Source organism: Dipodomys ordii, unplaced genomic scaffold (genome assembly GCF_000151885.1).
Source record: "Dipodomys ordii isolate 6190 unplaced genomic scaffold, Dord_2.0 Scaffold141, whole genome shotgun sequence".
NCBI lineage: Eukaryota > Metazoa > Chordata > Mammalia > Rodentia > Heteromyidae > Dipodomys > Dipodomys ordii.
This window is the reverse complement of record NW_012267357.1, coordinates 2,768,581-2,793,116: the sequence shown is the minus strand read 5'-3', so window position 1 is coordinate 2,793,116 and position 24,536 is coordinate 2,768,581. Positions and strand designations below refer to the sequence as shown.

At 40.0% G+C, this 24,536-nt stretch overlaps 1 protein-coding gene across 1 annotated transcript in view; it reads left to right on the top strand.

Moving 5' to 3' along the window:
* LOC105997192 overlaps positions 1 to 23,280 on the top strand; it is a 29,626-nt gene extending 6,346 nt beyond the window's left edge. Inside the window, 6 exon segments of the mRNA XM_013031522.1 lie at positions 8,925 to 8,999; positions 12,974 to 13,050; positions 17,432 to 17,563; positions 18,023 to 18,053; positions 21,801 to 21,861; positions 23,076 to 23,280. Coding sequence (XP_012886976.1) covers positions 8,925 to 8,999; positions 12,974 to 13,050; positions 17,432 to 17,563; positions 18,023 to 18,053; positions 21,801 to 21,861; positions 23,076 to 23,280 — 581 coding nt within the window.
* The last annotated feature ends 1,256 nt before the right edge of the window (positions 23,281 to 24,536 follow it).

The following is a 24,536-nucleotide window of genomic DNA, read 5'->3' as shown; positions in this document are numbered from 1 at the left end:
CTGCAATGCTTGGTAAGAAATGTACGCATTATCCTGCCCATGCAATTGTAACCCCTCTGTACAGTATGTTCACAAATAAAATAAAATAAAAATAAAAAAAAGAATTTGGGTTTTGGATGAAGAATGAAGATAAGAAATGGAGAACATACATATCAACCTCCTCTCCTGAAGGCCATGGAAGTGTGCAGAAAGCCCATAGGAATATTCTTTATCTCATTCCTGGGCAGCGACCTTTTAATCAAGACTAGACAGAGAAGCAGAATGGAAAGGGATGCTCTAAGGCCTGAAAAGGTAGAGGACCAAGGTAAACTTCTCTACCTCCTGACGAGTTAAGGACAACTCTCTCTCCACATTCACCTAGCACCTGAGAGCCAGGCCTGTGCCAACAGACTCCTTCCATTGTGAATCAGCATTCCAAGACACATCAGTGAACTCCATTGCTGTGATATTTTCCAGATGCAGAATCAGGAAAAGTAAAGCTTGTGGAGAATATTGTTTGTTTGTTTGTTTTTGTTTCTTTTTTTCGTCAGTTGTGGGGCCTGAACTCTGGACCTGGGCACTGTCCCTCAGCTCTTCAGCTGAAGACTAGCGCTCTACCACTTCAACAACAGTGCCAATTTTGGATTTTTCTGCTTATGTAGTTCTGAGGAATCAAACCCAGGGCCTCATGCATATGAAGCAAGCACTCTACCACTGAGCCACCTTCCTAGCACTGAGAATATTGTTTTTAAGTAGCAAAGAAAATGAGACTGCAACCAGGTGCCTGTGGCTCACGCCTGTAATCCTAGCTACTGAGAAGGCTGAGATCTGAGGATCGCGTTTCAAAGCCAGCCCAGGCAGAAAAGTCCATGAGACTCTCACCTCCAATTAACCACCAGAAAACCAACTGGCTCAAGTGGTAGAGCCCTCGCCTTGAGCTAAAGAGTGCAGGGATAGTACCCATGCCCAGAGTTCAAGCCCCCATGACCGACTAAAAACAAAAGAAAAGAAAAATAAAATGAGACTGCAAGTTTCCATGCCTTTAATTGTCCCAAATTTATTCCTATGTCACTAATTTAAAGGGTCACATATATTCCTCATTCTTTGTATTCTTTGATCCCTTCTTTGGTCTCCAGAGCTGAAGCATACCTATACGTCCCAGAAACTTTAACCACTATGTCCCATCTCCAGAGGATTTCCTACCTGCAGAATCATCTTTTTCACTAGTTGAACCATAGCATCTCATATCCCAGGCAAAGAGTATTGCAAAGAAATTTACTCGAGAGAGTACCTCTCCCCTTCTCTCTTTATTACACTAGAGTATACTATGTGCTCTGTATTGTCAGATAAGGTTTGGTCCAAAAGTTCATATCTGGAGGCTTGATGCTGAGTGTGGCAATGTTGAGAGATGATGAAACCTTTCAGGGGTAGGTTTTCACAAAGAAAATTAAATCAGTTGAGGACACCATGTAAGTTTCTTAGACCCTGATTCATTCTCTAGAGTATATATATTCTAAATGCAAAGCAAGCTTCTGAATCCCTTGGGGTTTCTCCTATACCATGTAATCTCTCTCTGTGATATGCACAAATGCATCTTGTATTTGACCTTCAGGCTAGCAGGTCACAAGAAGAGACAAGACACTTCTACCCTTCTCACCATGCAGATCAGCCACTTGCTTGTGACTTGGTCCATTCTCATTGTCATTTCTACTACCTCCTTCATCCACCTGTAGTGACAGAAAGGAGTTACAGAAAGGAGGTTGTCCTGTGTCCTGTGTCCTGTGCACCAGTCTGTTCATTTGCTAACATTAGAAAACAGATGAGAAACTGATCAAGTCAGGAGAACCCAAAGTTGCACACTAAAAATATTACTCCAAGAGAGTCCTTATGCTTGGCTCAAGTCTTCCTATCTTGTTTTTCAGCAATACCTTTTTTTTTTTTGTCGGTCATGGGGCTTGAACTCAGGGCCTGGGCTCTGTCCCTGAACTCTTTAGCTCAAAGCAAACACTATACCACTTGAGCCACAGAGCCACTTCTGGTTTTCTGGTGGTTAATTAGAGATAAGAGTCTCACAGACATTCCCACCCAGGTTGGCTTTGAACCATGATCCTCAGATCTCAACCTCCTGAGAGTCTAGGATTACAGGTGTGAGCCACCGGCACCCAGCAGTGATCAATAATTTCTTCATTGAATTCAGACATTGGAAAACAATTTTATACTAATGTAAACAGATAAGAGAATAAAATACATACTCTGATAGTTGTATTCTTGGAGAAAATTGGCTTTTATTTAATTTTATTGTCAAGGCGATGTACAAAGTGGTTATAGTTACATACGTAAGATAGGTGAGTACATTTCTTGTTGAACATTGTTACTCTTTCCCTCATTTTTCTCCCACTTTTCCTACCCCACCCTAACTTCCCCAAGTTGTAAAGTTTATTTCCAACATATTGTCTTGTAAGTATTGCTGTTGCATTGATTCATCCTTTATCTCATCATTTTGTTGTTACCCTTCCCTTCCCTAATTCAGATAAACATATATATTTAATACACAGGGCAAAAATTGGTTTTTATAAATAGATTTTTGCTAATATTTTATCTAAGCAGAAAAAAGTTAATTTGCTCTAGAAATAGGTAATAGCTTAGAAATGGTACAAGACAACAGGATGTTATTTTAGTCTAAATATGTACTCTGTTTTAAAATGTTAGATTTACTCCTCTTCCATTCAAAATTCTCATTATTGACTATATTTGGGCAGTGACATGTCATGTTTTAAAAGAATACAGGAAGGCTCTGGGAAGATGGCTCAGTGGTAGAATGCTTGCCTTGCATGCATGAGTCCCTGGGTTCAATTCCTCAGCACCACATAAGCAGAAAATGCCGGAAGTGGTGCTATGGCTCAAGTGGTAGAGCGCTAGCCTTGAACTGAAAAGCTGAGGGACAGCGCCCAGGCCCAGAGTTCAGGCCCATGACTAGAAAAAAAAAGAAAGAAAGAAATAATATAAGAATGTGTGGGTTTAGAATTCAATTTCTGAAGTAACACAAAGATATATATATACATAAATATATATATATATAAAACAATGTAATATAACACAACCTATTTTCAAACAGAATTTTGTACTTGCTATAAACTATATTGTCTATATATTAACTGTTAGGCCACACACACACACACACACACACACATATGCATATATACACAAATATGTACATATATATACAAATATGTATATATATGCATATATCTATATGTCTTCTCTGGTACTGAATTCCACATTCTTTGCTGAGCTTTTAAAGCTCAAGTAGCAGAGAATTTTAATCCTTGGTTGCTTTAATTGCTTGATTTCACTATGAAAAACTTAGTATGCTGTATGAAAAGTATGTTAATATTATTCAATGAGTGCTTTGTGCTAATTGGACTGGTTAATATGTCTCAAAATACTTCCTTAAAATTTCTTTTTAGAGTTATAACAGAAACAGTAATACTTTGAGTATTATTTCATTTAATTTGGATATTTGAATGTTATATCAAATAATTTGCCTTAAAAACTTCATTAATAAAATATATTCTTTATAATTTTCTTCTTTATATCACCTCCAAGTATATTTTTAAAATTTTTTAAGAAACTTACAATATGGAGTCTATGTAAAGGAGGTATAATTGTTATGAAGTTTACCTTTATTAAGCAAGCTTGATCATTGTACAGTGGATAATTATAGAAGTACACAGAGAAAAAATAAAATCGACTTTAATCTCAAAAAATAAAATATATTCTTATTACAATTCGCAGTTTTCAAATTTTCCAAATACTCCAAGAGATAAAAATCTAAAGTGTGTGTGTGTGTGTGCGCGCGCGCGTGCGCGCGTGTGCACACGTATGCTGTTCTAGAGCTTAAACTCAAGAACTGGGTGATGTTCCTGAGCTTCTTTTGCTGAAAGTTACTGCTCTACCACTTGAGTCACAGGTCCACTTATGGCTTTTTGATATCTTATTGGAGATAAAAGTGACATAGACTTTTCTACCCCAGCATGCTTCCAACCAGAAATCCCAGCCTCCTGAGTAGGTAGAATTACAGGTATAAGCTACCAGCATCCAGTAAGAGCCTTTTTTTTTTTTGGTCAGTCGTGGGGCTTGAACTCTGGGCTTGGGCACTCTCCTTGCACTCTTCAGCTCGAGGCGAGTGCTCTACAGCTTGAGCCACAGTGCCACTTCCAGTTTTCTAGTGGTTTATTGGAGATAAGAGTCTCACGTACTTTCCTGCCAGAGCTGGCTTTGAACCACGATCCTCAGATCTCAGCCTCCTGAGTAGCTAGGATTACAGGCGTGAGCCACCGGCACCAGGCTCAGTAACAGCCTTTTGTAATAGAGGCTTACAGAAAATTTATGTGCTATTAACTGATATTAATTGTGACAAACTGGTGTGAATCCAGAGGGTGGGCTCATGTTGAGACATTTCACACACAATGGAACATACCTGTTTTGTGTCTTTCTAGTTCTTCCTAGGGAGGAACTGAAGCCCCAACAGGAACAGGGAAGATAACCTTTCTTTGTTTAAGATACAAATGTTACTATCATTTTTTACTTTTAAATCAACATTACATAATAAATAGAATGAATATTGTACATTTAGTATGTTGTGTATTAGCAGAAGAAGAGATAGAATCTCACCTACCACAACTGAACAGAGCAGAGAAAACGAAGTGTGAGGTTAAGATCTGGTTAAGGGGCCTTTTCATCTGAAAGAAGACATGCCCTTAATTCAGGTTAACAGTTTATAATTTCCTTCAAATGTTATCAGACAGAATAACCATGAAAAATGTTAGTGTTTGTTAGCAATACCTTGGGGTGTTGGGGTGTGACTTAGGAATAGGACACCAACTCCAAGGGGACTGGGCAAGACAAAAGATCCCTTCTGCAGAAGGGTGCGCTTTTAGCCAAAAATCTGGTAGACAAGAAAACAGAACAGGCAGTCTGTTCCCTTGTGATCCCTAACCTAGCAGGCCCTCACCTCTGTTCAGATTGGCTAAACTCAGCTTCAGAATCTGGAGGAGGATGTGGCTTAATTAACAGGTTGTAACAAAACTTCAAGGAGCTTCTAACAGGAGTTCTTAACATGCACTGTGAGCCAGGCAATAGTGGCTCATGCCTGTAATCCTAGCTACTCAGGAGACTGAGATCTGAGGTTCACGGTTCAAAGCCAGCTCAGGCAGGAAAGACAGTGAGACTCTTCTCTCCAATTAACCACCAGAAAACCAGAAGTGGCACTGTGGCTCCAGTGGTAGAGTGCTTGCCTTGAGCCGAAGAACTCATGGACAGCTCTCAGGCCCAGAGTTCAAGCCCCACAACCAACCAAAAAAAAAAAAGTGCAGCATAAAAAAAGATATAACTAAAATGAAATTAACAAGGGCTAAGCCCCCTGGCCCAGGAAAGATTTTCCGGAAAACAATTCTCACAAGATTAACATGAAATATCCCAGTTTCCCGAGGCTGGTGGGACTTGAACCCACAATCTCCAAAAGGAGTCACCAACACTCAGACTTAATAGGGTTAGGAATCATTTAATGGCCATGGAGTCTGACCTCCACTATACCAAGACAGTGAAGACCAGCAGTGAAGTCAAATAGCTCAGGGTATTTAAAGGCAAGATCCATGGGGGTGGGGGTGCCACTCACAGGTGGCCAGTGGTAGTTTCACAATCTGCAAAGAAACAAGTCACAGAAGCAGAGCTAGCCGTTAATGATTACAAAATGGTGATTACAATTCTAGTCATTCCAATAATCAAGGCCATAAATCACAAGGCAAAGTCCTTATCCCAAATCTTCCCATCAAAGAAGCAAGTTAGTGAAATAGTAATTACAGTCTCTATATGCAAAGTAGTAAGTCCTCAAAGCAAAATCCACATTCCAAATTTCTTACTTATCACACCCCAAAATCAAACTACCTTCTAGCTTTTCTGGCTCTTTCTGAGTTTCACTGTTATCTACTGAATTCCAGTAACCTGGTGTTTAACTCACTAATTTACTTCAAACCTTTATCTCTGGAATTTTCCCTTTAATGATTAACCTAGAGTTTCTACAAGGAGATTCTGCCTTTCAATTTGGTCTTATTCTAACTCACTTTGCAAATTTCAGTAACTGCCAGGCCTCAATTTGTTCTATTCCTAGGGTTACCTGGGACTTATTTGTCCCAGTTAAATTTAATTTTTCCTTGGCCTAATTAATACTCTATTTTGTTTAATTTAACCTGGTTCTAACAAACAGAAAATAAGCAAACTTTTTTGGTAGAAAACACACTTGTCTCACATATTTTAAGTGGCTTCTGGAACCTTATTGATTTAGGCATGGTTTGCCTTGCTCCCCAAAATTTCATGGGCTGGAAACTTCCTAGTAGTATGGTAGGGTTGTGGATGGATTAAGACTCAAATAACTGAGTAGGACAGGAGGATAATATAGAATAAATCAGTTTCACAAGAAGGGCTATTGTAAATTATGGCCACCACACATGCTTAGACTCTTTTCCACATGGTTGTTTCCCCTTCATTTTCTCTGCTATATTGTGATGCCGTTTTCTGTGCTATATTGTCATGCAAGTAGGAAATCTCACAGGAGGCTGAACAGGCTGTACTTATGATTTGGACTTTGAATTAATGAAGTGGTAAAATATACATTCTTTAAAAGTGTCCAACCTTCCAGGCACTGGTGGCTCATGCCTGTAATCCTAGCTACTCAGGAGGCTGAGATCTGAGAATCACGATTCAAAGCCAGCCCAGGAAGGAAAGTCCGTGAGACTCTTATCTCCAATAAACTACCAGAAAACCAGAAGTGGCACTGTGGCTCAAGTGGTAGAGCACTAGCCTTGAGCTAAAGAGCTGAGGAACAGTGCCCAGGCCCAGAGTTCAAGCCCCATGACCAACAAAAAATAAATAAATAATAATAAAAGTGCCTAACCTTTGACATTTTGTAGCAGCAAGTCATGACTGACTATTTCAAGACCTTTGACTTGACCACTGTTTCTCATTTTGGTTACTTCAAAGAGCTGTGCAGACAGGACCCACCATGATATAGACCTAAACAGTCTTTTTTTTTCTCTCTCTCTAAATTGCAGGTAACCTCCAGAAGGAGGAGAATTGGTATGTATTCAAGAATCACTCTCTGCTCTAGATTCACATTGTGCAAATAAATACTGGCTAGTTTTTTGGAGTACCATCTTGATCTGAGCTTCCTGATGAGAGTAAGGATTAGGAGTCTTGTAAAAAGAAGTGATTTTTTAAGTAACAAACCCTGGCCATGTGTCCACAGTTCCTGTGAAATATGGATACTGGATCTAAGTAACACCATCTTGGTATCTTGATAGGCGTTAAAAGAAGATGGGGAATTTCTGAGAACTCTAGAGGTTATAGAGAACATTCTTGGGTGGCAAATATATCATGAGTTGTAGGGCTCCAGGAAGCTTATACTTCCCCTAGAAAATTGGGGGCCTGATTGCCCCTTATTGCCCCCCCTCACCTATGTATAATGAATGCTTTTCTTAGAATTAAGTATCCTCATCTAGTTTGCTCTGCTTGGGTATAACACTTTTGTTAGGAATAAGTATCTCTATCTAGTTTGCCCTGCTTTTGTATAACTCCTTATTTTTGGTCAGTTGTGGGCTTGAACTCTGAGCCTGCACACTGTCCCTGAGCTCTTCAGCTCAAGGCAAGGGCTCTATCACTTGAGCCACAGCATCACTTCTGGTTTTTCTGGTGGTTAACTGGAGATAAAGAGTCTTGCAGACTTTCCTGCCTGGGCTAGCTTTGAACCACGATCCTCAGATCTCAGCCTCCTGAGTAGCTAAGATTACAGGCGTGAGCCACCAGTGACCAGTTGTATAACTCTTTTATTAGGAATAAGTATCTTAACACTTTTGTGTTGAGGCTTGGTCTGCACCCCCAACATGTGATTTTTGTCTTTAAAAGCTATGTGCTAGTTCTGCTCTGGCTTCAGGTCTTGTGACAGGAGTTTGCCTGCAGACACTGGCTTTCCAATAAAAACTTCCAATTCGACATCTTAAATTGTGGCATTTCCATATCTTGCTGATTGAATTCCCATACAACACCTGCGACTATTTGGGGTTTACTTTAGCTGGTGTGGCTTTGTGAGTAGTAGGGTATAGTTATGGAATTGCTTCATCAAGACCCTCCACATTTCTTGATTTAAAAATATATCATTGTCTTCAACGATGTGTGGTTACTCCTAAGCTTATCAAATGTCAGTTGCTATGCAGGAATAGGCTGGGTTATGCTGACCTCCTGAGAATGCTGAGGACTGTAGGTTTTGGACTAGAGGTATAGCTCAAGTGGAAGAGTGCTTGCCTGGCAGGCATGAAAACCTGAACTCAAACTTGAGTATCATAAAAATAAAAACCTTCATTAACTACTTACTAAAACTCACTTATTTGTGTGTATCTGGGCATATATTATATCCCTGGACAGATGAAAAAAACAAAGCCATGAAGATAAATTACCATCAAGGACTCTAGCTGCCCTCCTATGCAGTGAAAATTGATGTTCTAAAGCACAAGCAACACTTAACCACTTTGTCCCCAGACTACTAATCACTATGTCACATTTCCTCCATCCTAGCATTTTCTTGGGAATGACTCAAACCTTAAAAAGACCTCAAACACTATCCATCATACCATAATTGCAGTGGTAGAAAATCCAGAAATGAAATTGTATCTCCCAAAGATGCATGTCATGATTGTGAAAAGGCAAAAAAATCCCACCTTCTTGCTTCACATCAGATCATAGACTGTAACATGGAAAGACACTAGCTGTGACAACTTGGTGGATGTGTTTCCAGCTTGGGCCATTTTGAAACACACCTCATATCTTCACAAGCACTGGTGAAACACTTCACTATATGGGGTAACATTTTCATCCTGACTCTGTATATTGTTTAGGGATAGTGAGCATTTACATTCATACCAGTACATGGTTGCTGGAGTTTATCATTCTCATGGTAATATTTTTTAAAGGTGAGTTCAGTTATGCTAAGAGTGATTCCTCTCATTAATGGACTGTTGCTATGTAGGTTCTTAGAGCAAATACAGAGAACCAATATACTCAATAGATTTATACAGGTAGCAGTGAAAACCTAAGTCCACATTGTTCTGGAGTTTTCAGGGTTTATTCCAAAAGGAGCTTGAGTTTCTGTGGACTGCCTCTGCAGATCCAATGGATCAAGGGGAATCTTATAGAATTAAAGTTGAACTTTGATGAGAAAGGGATGAATGGGGAATGCACACAATGCTCATGTGGCTAACCCTCCAGTCTTAGTCGAGACTACACAAACAGATGCTTATAAGAAATGAGAGGCGAGTGAGAGACACCAATACAAGCTCAAGACTTTATTGGGGGACAGACCTGCCCGGCTGCTCCAAGAGGGAATGCAGGCAGCAGCCATGGACAGGTGTGGGACGAATTTAAACAGAATTTTAGGGGGCAGTCACACGAGTCACATTACATGGACTATGGGAATTTAGGGGTAGAGTCAGTTCTGAGAAGAAGTGTTATAAAGATGTTACGTGGACTACAGGAATTGAGGAGAGAAAAACATTCTAAGAAGGAGTGTAACGAGACTATTGCAACTGGGGTAGGAATCTGTATATCACACCAGGAAGACAATACAGCATCGGGAGATAGAAACTTAACAGATTTTTGTAAACAGGTAGCATCACAGGGCAGGAACTTAATTGGTAAGCTAACTCTGAGACTTATAGATTCCCATCTTTTTTTATGTATAGGTTTAAAAGTGAAAGGCAAATGGTAGAGGGTCGGTAAAACATTCTCTAGCTGCTTCCTGCTGATCAGGGGTATCAATTTTAGGGGTAGCATCTGGTCCAGGAGAAGGCACCAGTAAGAGTTCCTTGGTGGTGAATTTGCTTATGCATGTTTAGATGAAATGTGAAAGAAATCTTATGAGGCAGAGGCCAAACAATAAGAAAAGACATTATTAAAGGACCAACAAACAGCAGAAAGAAGGGTAGCCATCTGTTTGGGGTAGAAAAAAAATTGGATGACTTGCTAATTCCTGTCTCCTACATTCCAGGCAATCCTGGAGTTGGTGGATCATATTCCTAACTATTCCTGACTGATTAACATCTGCTGACTGGATATGAGAGAGCATGGTAGACCGGTTAAGAATAACCAATCAGAAGCTAAGGTCAGGTGGAGTGGTTAAGAGCCCAGTGAGAAGCCTGATCATTTCCTGGACTATAGATGTCTAGACCATAGAGTCTGGATGGAAAATCCACTATAAATAGAAATAACAGGGAATAGATATACTTTTTTGCCCAGTTAAAAGATAGACAGATATGGGCACCAGATAGGCATGTACATGACCTCCCAGCTCTAGTTAATTTTGAAAGGGCAAGCCCAAAGTGACTCCATTTAGGATCTGACACCATACCCTTTTTCTGTGCAGTTTTTCCAAAGGGCCTCTGGGTAGACCCTCTGTCCTGGTAGGTCTAGGTCTCGTCTTCTTGCTGCAATGATGTTGCATTTGGCATTTTTGCTCACTGCTGGGATGGCATGTCCCAGTTGTCTGATGGCATGCCCCACATTGGAAGGGGTTAATAACAGATTAAATGAGAATTTTGCCAATAGCCCCTTTCCATTTCTACTTGAAGCAGCAACAAGATCAATAGAAATAATTCTGAAGCAGGGACTACCTGCAACTTCATAAGAATTGAAGTTTGACCAATAAATATTTGAAGAATTATTTATCCCTCTATGGATCCTACTGAAAATGCTACAGAGGTTCAAATCTAATAACTAGTATATGTCTGCAGCAAACAGAAACTGTCAGACAAGTTGATGTTAGGCTAAATGAACCCCAAGATAAAGATTCAAATGTTTTTTCTTTCTTGCAACTGTCTCCAACATATTTATAAGATGATTTCTTTGTGCTTTGTATGTCCCTCCCCCAAGATATAAGTCCTGCTTTCACTGTATTTGATGTTGATATAATTTGTGGAGGGGAAGGGAAAAAACAAACTGTTTAAATAGGGTTACAAGTGGACCCATTACAACAATGAGATGTACAAGACGTTATGTCGAAAAATGAACTTTACAACTTTGGCAGGGTGAGGGGCAAGGGGGGTGGAGGGGTGGAGAAGGGAAGGGATGGTATGGGGAAACAAAGGAGGAGGCAACAATGCTTGATAAGAAATGTACTCACTATCTTACCCATGTAATTGTAACCCCTCTGTATGGTATTTTCACAATTAAAAAAAAAAAAGCTCAATAGTGGTCATCATGATGAAAGTTTTGAAACAGCAACTGATTAACTGAATATAGTAATTTAGGATACCACTGAAGATTAAACCCATTGTCAGTTCTGTATCCAGAGTGGCTTACATACTTGGGAAACAGACATATTACACACATTTGTTCACACCCAAACCCGATGAGCTTCTCTGTGGTTTGAGTTTAAAACTGCCCATTGTTTCTTTTGGCCTGAGGAGCCAGTTAAATCTTGATTACCTCAGAATTGCAAAAGGACTCTCCTCAAGGCAATTTACTGTTACACTACCCAGAGCTAGGCTGCCCAGGCAAAGAAGTTTGCTAGGTTTTTTATCCCAATCCAAACTGTCCTTCCTCTTTGTCAGGGAGTTAGGCTCACATTCTAAGTATAATTACCAAGAGAGCTATTCCTGAATTTTTGTCACAAGCAGCACAGATAATAGTTGCAATTGAAGTAAAAAGGAAATAATTTCAGGAAATATCAGAACTAAAGAACTATCACTATTAAAGACAAAAACACTGTGATAGAAGAGTTTTTCTTACACTACGGTAGTTTTTATGTACACACACACTGGTACACAAAAAGTTTTAAGGCACACTTAGGTTTTAAAAATGAAAGTTGTCCATTCGTTTTTTGGAATTCCAGTGGCAAAAGACATTTTACCCATTTCATGATAGAACCACATGGTCAATTGCTAGAAAAATAGGGAACACCAAACAAAATACAAGACAAAACTCAAGGCACACACACAAAAAAAAACCCTCAAGACACAAAACTTTTGCCAGCAACAAACACAGATTAACCAGAACAAAAAACTTTTACAACAATTTTGGTAAAGAGACACAATTGACCTTGGAATACTTACGAGATGGGTGGAGGAGTAAGCTTGGTGGCAGAGTGGGGGTCACATGAAAACCCACCACATAGCTTTTGTCTCTTCCAAAGTATGAATCTCCAGGGCCTGTAAAGAGAATTGGGGGAGATACCTAAATCAAATTCATTAGGGGGAGGAGGCAGCACTTCTCTTAAATTCAGGAGGGAGAGAGAGAGAGAAAAGCAGAGAGAGGGAGAGAGAGAGAGGATATTGAACTGTTCCTACTACATTTACAAGACAAAAAAAAGTTGGCTTATGCCCATCCCCATCCTGTGTCAGCCACACAGGCCTGACAGGCATGGGGTGAAGGTTAACATGGGGAGTTTGCTGAGAGAGACACAGAGAGAGAGAGAGAGAGAGAGAGAGGATGAGAGCAAGGAGAATCTTGAAGGCCTGAGTATATGGAGCCTCTGATCATTTACCATTGTGTTAGCAGAAATTGCCCAGATCTCTAGGAATATTATAAGGTGGCCAGACTTAATTGCAATAAAAAATGAGTCATTTTTGGTTTTGTGCATGTAAAGGGAATCTGGTAAGGATGGGGAGGAGTCCATGAGGACGTAGAGGGGAGGAATCCCCACTGCAGGGGAGATGTCAGCCAAACAGCTCAAAAATTTACTGGGAGTCTCATTGGGGTGCTGAATTACCTCCCTCGTCATAGTTGACAGACATGTGGGCAGTCTTTTCGAGTCTATAGAGGAGGTAGAGGATCATGGCATCCCTAAGAGTCTGATGGGGGTGATCAGCTTGGAAATTTCACCCTGGGTTGGAGCAAGGTACAGCTTCCTGAGCAACAGGTTTTTGATTAAGGTATTTAAACTTCTATTTAGGACAGGCTAGAGAGGGAGAAAGGAATGTGAACATGAAAAATGCCTTCAAAGCTGGACACCTTCTGAAAGGGAAAGAGGTGGGCTGGTGCCACAGCAGATGATTGATGGGCAGTGCAGAAATGGGGTGTGAGGTAGTGAGAAAAGCAGTGATGAAGGGGTGGAGGGAGTAGAAGAAGAAGGTGGGGTTGATAGCGAGGATAGAGAAGGAGATGGGAGATCAAGATGTGGAGTTGGGTAGGGAATGTGGAAAGAGAGTGGTCAGCAGGGCACAACGGCAGGTCAGCATCAAGGAGAGGGGCAGAATAAAGCCTGAGGACAAAGGATTTCTCCAGCCTTGCCACTTCAGTAACAGAAGTTATCAAGGTCTGTGAGGATATTAAAGGTGAAGGTACCATTCTTGGGCCATCGAGACCCATTGTCTAATTGGTATTGAGGCCATGCCACATTACAATAGAAAATGAGTCTCTTGGGTTTAATAATGTCTGAGAAACCCAAGTTTATGGAGATTAGCCACAAGACAGCCCAAAGGGGTGTTCTGAGGCAGTTTAGATTGAGTGGTACCCATTTTAGACAGGCTGTGGCAATTGAGATCCCAGTAGAGGAATTTTTTGTCACTCTAGGTGTCCCTGGGAGCACAGAAGAATTCCTAGTAGAATAGGACAATGCCTCAAGAGGTCATCATCCAGTGAGACAAGTCAACAAGAGCTTTTGCTGGGTCCAGGTGCCTGGTCTTTTGAGCATGAAAGGAAAGTAGGTTGGGGAGGCTCATAGAGACAGAAGGCCAATGTTCACCCTTGCAGATCCAAATGTGAGGCATGCAGAAATCTGAAATAGCTGGCAGAGGAGAGTAAAAGTTGCTCACTCCGAGGAGGTTAAGGAGGAAGGCTGGGGGCTAATCAACCCCTATAGGGGGATTGTCCAAATCCAGGCCACCAGGATGTAAGAAATTAGAGGTGAGAGCCGGGCGCCGATGGCTCACACCTGTAATCCTAGCTACTCAGGAGGCTGAGATCTGAGGATCATGGTTCAAAGCCAGCTCGGGCAGGAAAGAACGTGAGACTCTTATCTCCAATAAACCACTAGAAAGCCGTAAGTGGCACTGTGGCTCAAGCGGTAGAGCACTCACCTTGATCTGGAGAGCGCAGGGACAGCACCCAAGCCCAGAGTTCAAGCCCCAAGACCAACAGAAAAAAAAGGAAAAAAGAAATGAGAGGTGAGTGAGACCGACTGATACAAGATCAAGGCTTTATTGGGGAACAGACCTGCCAGGCTGCTCCAAGCAGGAATGGAGGCAGCAGCCTTGGACAAGTGTGGGATGAACTTAATAAAATTTTAGGAGGCAGTCACATGGGTCACATGGGCTGTCATATAGGTCACCTTAAGTGGTCTATGGGAATTTGGGGATAGAGTCAGTTCTGAGAAGAAGTGTTATAAAGGTGTTACATGGACTACAGGAATTGTGGGGAGAGTCACATTCCAAGAAGGAGTGTAATGAGACTGTTGCAACTGGGGTAGGAATTTGTACATCACATCAGGAAACAGTACAACATCAGGGAAATAGAAACTTAACAGATTTTTTTTTGGGGGGGCGGTCATGGGGCCTGAACTCTGGCCTGGGCACTGTCCCTCAGCTCTTCAGCTCAAGGCTAGCTCTCTACCACTTGAGCCACAGCGCCACTTCTGGCTTTTTTCTTTTTTGTTTATGTGGTGCTGAGGAATTGAACCCAGGGCCTCATGCATGCAAGGCAAGGGCTCTAGCACTGAGCCACCTTCCTAGCCCAAATTTAACAGATTTTTGTAAACAGGTAGAGACACAGGGCAGGCTAGAGTCAGCAAGCTAACTCTAGACCTTAGAATACTGAGGTCCGTAGTCCCCAAAACAGTGGTAGACACAGGCACATTTGATTAAGCCACCAAACACTAGATCCCATTACCTGTCAGTTCACATTAAGGCTTCACCAGGGCTGGTTAAATGAAGAGTTTATTGATTTCACAACCATGACATAACAATTGGCTTAGAAGGACCTAGCATCTGTTCATCTTTGAGGACAAAAGATGATCAGATCATCTTGGTTATCAGAAGCCTCCTTCAAGGCCGTTGTCAGTGTAAGAATACCTGTAGAAGCCGGGCGCTGGTGGCTCACGCCTGTAATCCTAGCTACTCAGGAGGCTGAGATCTGAGGATCAAGGTTCAAAGCCAGTCCAGGCAGGAGAGACCGTGAGACTCCTATCTCCAATAAACCACCAGAAAACCGGAAGTGGCGCTGTAGCTCAAGTGGTAGAGCGCTCGCTTTGAGCTGAAGAGCTGAGGGACAGCGCCCAGGCCCAGAGTTCAAGCCCCACGACTGACAAAAAAAAAAAAAAAGAATAACTGTAGAGGAAGTACACACTTTTGAATTCTTCCAGCTCCTCAGAAGACTTTAGCTGAAGGAAACAGTCATATTTGGGATGAGGGACCGAAAAACAGAGGAAATGTCTGGTTTAAGATTAGGAAACTATAAGCAATGAACATAGGAGTGCAGATATCTCTCTAGCTTATTTCATATCCTTTAGATATATACCCCTGTAGGTTTGCTGAATCTCTTGGTAATATTACTTTTGGAAGAATCTCTACACTGCTTTCCATGATGGCTATATTCTTCACATCTTGACTGGTAATTCTTATCTTTTATCTTTTTTATAATAGATGTTTTGATAGCAATAAGATGATATCTTATTGTGATTTTAATTTATTGTTCCTTGATATTTAGTAGTGTTGAGTATTTTCGTCCCCAAATGTCTATTTGTCATTTGTATGTCTGCTTTTGGAAATGTCTATTCCAGTCAATAAAATTCCTTGAATTTCAAAAAAAAAAAAAAGATTAGGAAACTGCCCTTGTCAGATGCATCCCCTACAGAGAACTAAATTCTTCTTCCTATAAACACATATGTGAAAATCTGAAGAGGAGAATGTAGGGAGTCCTCTTGTGCAATCTTCCCTGGTTGTCTCTGTGACATTGGGCCCAAGCCATCAGGCACCAGTCGCTGTGTCTTCTGACTTTCTATATTATCTCACCTACAAAGAGTTACTGCTCACGTGTTCCACATGATAGTTATGTTAAGAGCACACTGGACTCTAAATTCCTGAAGCCCCATTCTGATTGAAATGACTGTTTTGAAACCAATAAATAACAGGAGCAAAAGTTTGAACTCAAGCATAATTTTTTCCCTTCAGTTTTCTTCCCTTCAGCTGGCTTAAGTCTTTTCTTCAAATATGTTTCACAGATTCTACTTTAACTACTTCTAAGGAAATGATAGCAGAGTCATTCCAGAAACCAAAATTCTGGTTGTCACCACTATTCATACAAAACCCAAAACAGATAATATAACTGGAGGTACTATGAAAATTTAATCATCAGTTTGATGTGAAAATAATAATCATGTGATTCCTTGTTCTCAGTATGGAAGAGAAAACAATGAAGTTTTCAATATGTGAGATTTTCCTAATCTGTAATGATACAAGCACAGATTTAGAAAATGCAACTTCATCCTCCTTTAAAGATAAAGAATAGTTACCTATTGAAAATTCCTAAAGATCCAGAAACACAACAGATCAAAGAAGGCTGGATAAGTGAGATTACATTAAACAGCAGAGCTTCTGCGTGGCAAAGAACATAGCTAACAAAATCAATAGGAAGCCCACAGATGGGGAGATCTTCACCAGCTATACAACAGAAAAGGGTCTCATACCAAAAGTATACCTAGACCTCAAAAAAGTAAACCCCCAATAACAAGTCCAAAAAAAAAACCCATTAATAACCGGGCTAAAGAATTTAAAAGAGACTTCTCTGCAGACGAAATGAAAATGGCCAATAGACACATAAAGAAATGCTCAACATCGCTGGCCATAAAAGAAATACAAACCAAAACCACCTTGAGATAACTCACCTCAGTTAGAATGGCTATTATCAAGAAAACAAATAATAACAGATGTTGGCAGGAGTGTGTCTAAAAGGGAACGCTACTACACTGTTAGTGGGAATGTAAGCTGGTTCAACCACTCTGGAAAGCAGTATGGAGGTTCCTCAAAAGACTAAACATAGAATTCCCCTATGATCCAGCAATCAAACTCCTGGGCATTTATCCAAATGATCACAGGCTAGGTCACACTAAAGCTACCAGCACAACTGTGTTCATTACAGTATTATTTACCATAGCTTAGATTTGGAACCAACCCAGATGCCCCTCAATAGATGAATGGTCCTCTGGTACTCCACACCTCAATTCCTCAGTCCAGTCTCCATTATAGCTTTGTCCCCACTCATGGCAGGTTGCAACAGAGTGAAACAAAAAATGAGTGAAACAAAAAAGGCTTCTGATATTTCTCAAGTGGTAAAGGACAATTTCATAAGTATGAGCCCCTGAGTTCAAACCTTTGGGTTTGAGGATGGCCAATATGAACTGATGTGGGCATTTCAGTGTGTTTTCTACAATGATAGAAAAACAGACATTTACCAGCTGATTGCAAAGAACATTTGCAAATGGCAGTATGATGTTATAAACCTTATGCTTGTTGTCCTCTTTGAAAACAGTGAGTCCTGCTTGAATCAAGTAATTAAGAACTCGTGATCTACCTGGGTACTGGAGTCTTGTGTCTGTATTCTTAGCGACTCAGGAGCCTGAGATCAGAGGATCACAGTTAAAAGCTCGACTGGGCAGGAAAGACTGTGAGACTGTTATCCAGTTAACTACCAAAACTGTCATCCACAAGTTGAGCTGTGATTCAAGTGGAAGAGTGCTAACCTTTACCACACAAGCTCAGGGACAGCACCCAGCCCAAGCACTGACATAAGAAAGAGAAGGAAAAAAAATTGATGATCAAAATTGAGTTGAATTATTCATAATCCAGGAAAGCGCATGAGTTTTCCGTAGGTGTGCCATTTCCTTTACTTTGGGCACTCTATCTTGCCAGTGTTTCTCCTATCTTTTCATTACTCATGAAGAGAAATAAAACCATGTGCAAACAAGTCACTACACAACAATGTCCTCATAATGTGTCTGTTCCTGTAGTTTCAAATCCTTGAAGATGACCTGGAATACGGTAAGTGTCCTTGCCTTAGTATGTGAGTAAACAATGTAGATGTTAAGATGCATGTGGTAAACTTGGTAGCTTCTCTCTTGAAATGCCACCCAAATTCTAGGTTATCAGAAGGAAGTAGTATAGTACAAGGGTTGGATAAAAGTTGGGTAAAGATTGATAATTTCTTTGGTTGTTGGATCAGTTGTGCTGGTCCCCATCTGTTTATTTGAAGTCATATACTTGAAGACTGCTGGGGCTTTAATGTGATTTTATGCTCCATGAGTGAGAACCTGTATGTGATTGGGTACATGTGCATTTGTATCTTACACAGCAAAAGTGCCTCAGTAACTTCTTAAAGATAAAAATCCATCACAAACACACACATACACACACACCGGATATACATTATATCATCCAGTCCACACCAGAGTTCTATCCGGAGTTTGGTTTTTTGCCTCACTAGGTGCTGAGGCTCACATACTAATATTAATGACCCAAGCTCCTGAATTAGCTCCTTGAAGGACAAAACATGAACCCTTCTGAGGATGCCTTTGCATTGCTCTCAACTTATGAATTTAGTCCACTAATGGATTCACTAGCCGTACTATTACTGTATGAGCCTTGAAGTATGCTAGCCTGAAGAGTCACTACCCATGAATTGAGTTGGCTTTTTATTGTTATATATGCCAAGGCAATAACCGATTTTCACAAAGGCATTGGCATCCTCATTCATATGAAATGCACATAAACATACCCTGATTTTCTGAACAGTTCATAGATCTTGGAGAGCTACAAGTGAGTATGTAGGACAATGTGGCCTATGTCTGTAAGTTCTGGAATGATGTCTTCAAAGACAGGTCCAAACACATAAAATTTGGCTAAATTTTATACTGTACTATATAATGGCACCATTAGCAATAATAGGCTTAAATTGTAACCATTTAAGACCCTAGAGGAGTGACTTTTATTTGGTTGTTAGAATGATATCCACATTACTTTTGTAAGTCTCAAACACCTAGGTAAAGAACATTAGTCCCTAACTCGTGCCTCTCCTCCATGATGAGCTATGTCACTGTGATTTGGTACACACACCAAGTCAGTGGACACCCAAGTGACATAGAAATGGAACAATTGAAGGAAACATACTGTTTGATAGCTGTCATTTTTAGTTGGCAACGTATCAGTATTTTTAAATATTTAAGATATTATATTTTTACCTAAAATTAATGAAGTATAGGATGTTTTCCTAGAATCAAGTCTAGGAGTCTCTTTTTCAATCCTCAAAGCTGATAAATGGAATCACAACTTAGGCCAACCCATTGATCTTGCTACATGTTAAAGAAGATAGAGGCCACTTAGGAGATTTACATTGCTCTGGTTCTGGGGCAGTATTTCAACTCTTGTCCTGTTTAGAATTCTATCTGAAGCTTTCCATCCTAAGCTGTGCAGAGATTTAGTGTCAATTGGAATTGAGTTTATTAGGACATCCCCACTAAAGAATCTAATCATGTTCTGTACTTTGTATATATGGAAAGTCCTGCACAAGAAGAACTATGTGGAAATACACATCTCATCTGTTAAAAGCGACCCTTTCTTTTTGATGTGTCTCACTTCATATTTGCCCTAATATTTATCCATCACCCCAGGTAATCACAAGGAAAAACTTTACATACAATTGTTTGTATCAAATCTCAGTTTAAAAACATAGTTAATTTTCACTGAGAAAATTTTATTTGTTCCTAAGACAGACTAATATAGATCTGTCAGACAGACCAAATAATGATCATCCTGGAAATAGCTAATGAGTTAGCTCCATTGTAGTCCTGTTCCCACTTACTTGGTGTCAAAGTTTTCATTTGCACCATGAATGTGATTGCTACTTTTAATTCTGACCACAGAACTACAGAGCACATGGTACCTCAAGATAAAATGCTACAAAGCTGGCTGCTTTTACTGAGTTCAGACAATTGTTTTCTTGAATAATAGCTTCCTAAACTGAATAAATACAAAGCTTCAGTGAATTTCCCAAATTCTGAGCTAAAATGTATTGAAGAGGAGAGAAATTTTGCCAGTCTCTATTCTGCTATGTTCACTGATGTCACTCCATGACCAGTATTCATTTGACTCCTTTTGGTCACAGTCAATGACAGTTTATCCTCAACAGTTTGTATTAATTGCTGTTCAGCATAAATGATAGCTCAGATTGTTTCACGTGTTTTAGAACATTTTATGTCTATGCTCCTTAGAAATCAACAGGAACAATGAAACGCTGTTACATTTACAGATTCTTTCTTGTTAGCTTATATTGCCATTACATAAATGCATCAGAATGTTTGCCTTTCTTTCCTACATCTTCTTTAGTTTCTCCTTTTGTTGAAGAACATGTTCTACCAACAGTCTGTTTACACTATTCAGAGCACTATCATTCTCTCAAGTAAATTTTGTGTAGCATTAACAATAATAAACTTTCTGTATTCCTAGCCTGAAAGGCTCAGTTAAAAATATCTCTTTTCAAATGGAGGAAGATTTCCTTAAGTTTCTTCTTCAAGAATTAGCAAGCAGCATTTCTTTACCCTTTTAAATTAAGACAAGCAATCAAAACATGAGCCACTTAAAGCCTCTCATTTGTATAACCCTAGCTACTAAGGAAGTCAAGATGAGAAGCAAAGTGTTTCCAGGCCATCCATGCAAAACCTTCATGAATATCATCTTAGCCAATGAAGGATGGCTGTGGTGATATGTGCCTGTCTTGACAGTACTTGGGAAGTATAATTGCAAACATTGTCATCTACGCAGGCCCAGGCAAAAAAAAAGACTCTAATTGAAAAAAGTGAAACCAAAAGTGCTTCTGATACGGCTCAATTGGTAAAGGACAACCTCTCACCTGTGAGCCCTTGAGTTCAAACTCTGGTGTTTGAGGACTGCAATTATGAACAATATAAACAATATTTGAAAATATTTAATGTAGGCATTTGAATGTGACCTTTACAACTGATTGCAGAGGATACTTGCAAATGGTAGCATAATGTTATAAGTCTTAAAAGGGGGTTGGATAAAAGTTTGCTTCTTTGGGTAAAGATATGGTTTCTTTAGTTGCTGGATGAGTTGTGTTAGTCCACATCTGTTTATTTAAAGTCATGTACTTGAAGGCTTGCTGGCCTCAAAGTGGTAGAGCACTAGCCTTGAGCAAAAAGAGATCAGGGACAGTACTGAGGCCCTAAGTTCAAGCCCCATGACCAACATAAACAGGCAATAGTTGACTGCTATTAAATTGTTGTATTTCAACACTGTCAAATCTATATCAGATTACCTTGATAACAAAAATTAACAATAAGTTTAGAATGTATTTACTAGGATGAAGTCTACTTCATGGGAAATGGTTTTTAATCAAATGAGAAATTGGCCAGTAATGGGGAATATCCAGCCCTCAGACCATAGAAAGCCTGAGAAGTCATTTTGTACATATGCAGACATGTATGCTTCTAGCCAACTACCTGTATATATAGTTTTGTATGGCCCAAGAATGACGCTATCGATTCCAACTGACTCTTGACCAAAAAAAAAAAAATCCCCACTCTCCCTATAACTTGATGCTTATAAATTTGCAAAATGTCATGAAACATTAATGCTTTAGATGAGTTTTCAAACATGTGAGAGCAATGATGGATCTCTTCATTGATCATATTGTGCCCCTAAGCACATTTTGGGTGCACTACTGGCAATTTCGAAGCCTCTATGTTTCATTTCTTTGCTGCTGCTCTCCTGCAGCAACAGCTCAGTCCATGTTTGTTATCCACCCACTGCCATCCACTCCAGCCCCAAGTCCACAGTAAGAAAGCTGCAATTGCCAACATATTGTCATTTACTCTTGCTTCCTCCTAGATCCCACAAAGGACCAAAAGGAATACCAGGATTTGACTTTGTAAGAGCACCTTTCTGTGTCTTATATAGTAATGAAGCTCTACTTTCAACTTTAGAAAGAACAATTGACCATGGATATGATTACTCAAAGAATATTTTGAGAGACATAATTTCTATAGTGGGGTGCTGTTGAGTTATAATCTCTTAACAAAATCATACAGAGATTGTCTAGGACAATTAAAGTCTCTGCACCCACTTTTTTAATGGTTTTTTATTGTAAAGATACTGTACAGAGGGTTTACAGTTACATGAGTAGGGTAATGAGTACACTTCCTATCCTGCATTGTTACCACCTCCTTTGATTTTCCCCCACCATCACTTCCCTCCCCACCTTCTTAACTCCTCCCCTCCCTACCTCCCTGACATTGTAAAGTAGAAGCATGTCATCAGCATCAATTTTCCTCCTTGAATTAAGTATAACATAATTGATAATCAAAATGTACTTGAGAAGTACATGTGTCAAGAGAAGTGCTCTCTTGCCTTTTCTATTGGTGTCCTCTGGAGCAGTGTTAGTTGACCATTGACTGAAACAGTGTTCTTTATCTCATTTTCTAAGCTAGTGAGACAAAACTGACCTGTGTAAAGTATAAAGCCTGTTCTAATCCTCACAGTATTTTCCTTTCTATAATTACAGGAGTTTGGTGCAACTTGTGGAAGTTGTACATATACACAAATTTCCAAGGAAGTCTACCACTGTCTTTAGCCTAGGAAAGTCTGATTCTGGGTTGCATTAGGAAGGAGAAGTGGGTCTCTGATATAAAGAAATGATTTTAGTAGTACAGAACTAATGCCACAGAGGCTCTACCCAGCATTATGATAGAGAGTAAAAACAAAGTCAGTCTTCTGTGAGCAATGTGCCTTTACTTGATGAGGTCAGGGATGAGTGAACCACTCTGTACTGATTTTCTTCCAGATGTGGTCTCCTTGGTAGAAGTGATAAAATTAGATGTCTAGAGTGATGGTAAAATTGAGGGTGGGTAACTATATTCCAGGTAAGACCCAATAGGAGAGAGTTTCAGGAGCAGTAAAGGTATACCCTCTGCTTGGGAGGCTGAGGAAAAAAGAAATCAAACAAAAAGGAAATATGTGTGGGTTTTCTGTGTTGTTCTTTTTACATTTTAGTGGCAAAATGGTGGGAATTTCTGTTGGTTTTCACCGTGCTTTGTGTCTTGATCAGTTGTTTAAAGATGACCTTTCCCAGGACATCGACATTTCTCTGCCTCTGCCTTTGCCAAACCTCAAAATCTACATTGGAGATTTTGAATACATCATGGGGATTATGCACAGGAAGTTTCATGCTCATTTTGGGAAATTGATCTGTGATTGAATCCGCTGGGCATAAGTCACACATATATTTGAACCTGGGGACAATGTTCTTCCAGTGTGGGCCCAGAGATATAGGAGAAATACTTTAATCAGAGTATAGCAACATTTTTCATTATTCTCCCCTTTCTTATTGCACCTCATTTAAAGGCCACTTCCAGGAGTGGATGACAGTATATTTAGTTTCAGCTCATTGAAAAGCTCTTTTGTTCTGGAACAGAGGAAGTGAAACATGACTTTGATACACATCTACCCCAGATTCTTCACCCAATCACTAACACTAGGATGGGTAATGTAATTTTGCAGAAAGTCAAAAGTTCCATCCCAAAATCTGTCTTGTAGTCATTACAAAAGTTAGGCTTTAGATGATTTCTACTTTTGTATTAAAGATGTTAACTTTGTTTTGAAGATCTCAATTCTAGACTAGATTATTCACATTACAAGATAAAGTATTCTCTAATACTGGGATATTTGGAGGGCCATCATCACTAGGGGCAGTTAATACCATCCAAGGTCCTGACCCTGCTCTCCAGAGATCTGAAGGTTCAACCAAGAAGATCCAGTTAAGAAATACAGATTTTAATAAATCCTAGAGAGCAGGATGGTAAGTGAACCCTGGTGTCTTCCTGACATAAACCTGGAATTATGCACCCTAGTGTCTCTGGATGAGAGAAAAGCTAGAATGCTGAGCACACTGAGCCCTGACCAAGGCTATCATCATGGGATTTTCCCTGGACCCTCAGAGACAGCCCCATGCCTTCTGGCACTTCCTTGAGCACTCTCATATCTTATCTTTGTCCTATGCCCATAACTATCGCAGTGGTAAAGTGTGTGTGTTTTCTGCTTCCTTGTAAAGCATCATACTCTAATTTCTCTGTCCCCTTCATTAATTTTGCCATCTCTTTTCTTTTTTTTTCTTCAGAAATCCATGTGGCAAAAAGCTCAGCCTTTTGACAAGATAACCACCTGGATCCCACAGCTGACTTTCTTTTTCCTCACTTCTGTATGAACTCTGAGAAAAACTGAACCAAACAGTGCCTTTTTAGTGTTCAGTCTAAATCAAAAGTTTACCAGCAGGCCAGGCACAGGTAGCTATAATCCTAGCTACTCAAGAGCCTGAGATGTGAGGATCATGGTTCAAAGCCAACCCAGACAGGAAAGTCCCCAGGAGACTCTTATCTCCAATTAACTCTCAAAAAAAGGGGGAGAGGAGTGTATGTGTGGCTCAAAGTGGTAGAATGCTAACCTTGAGCAAAAAAC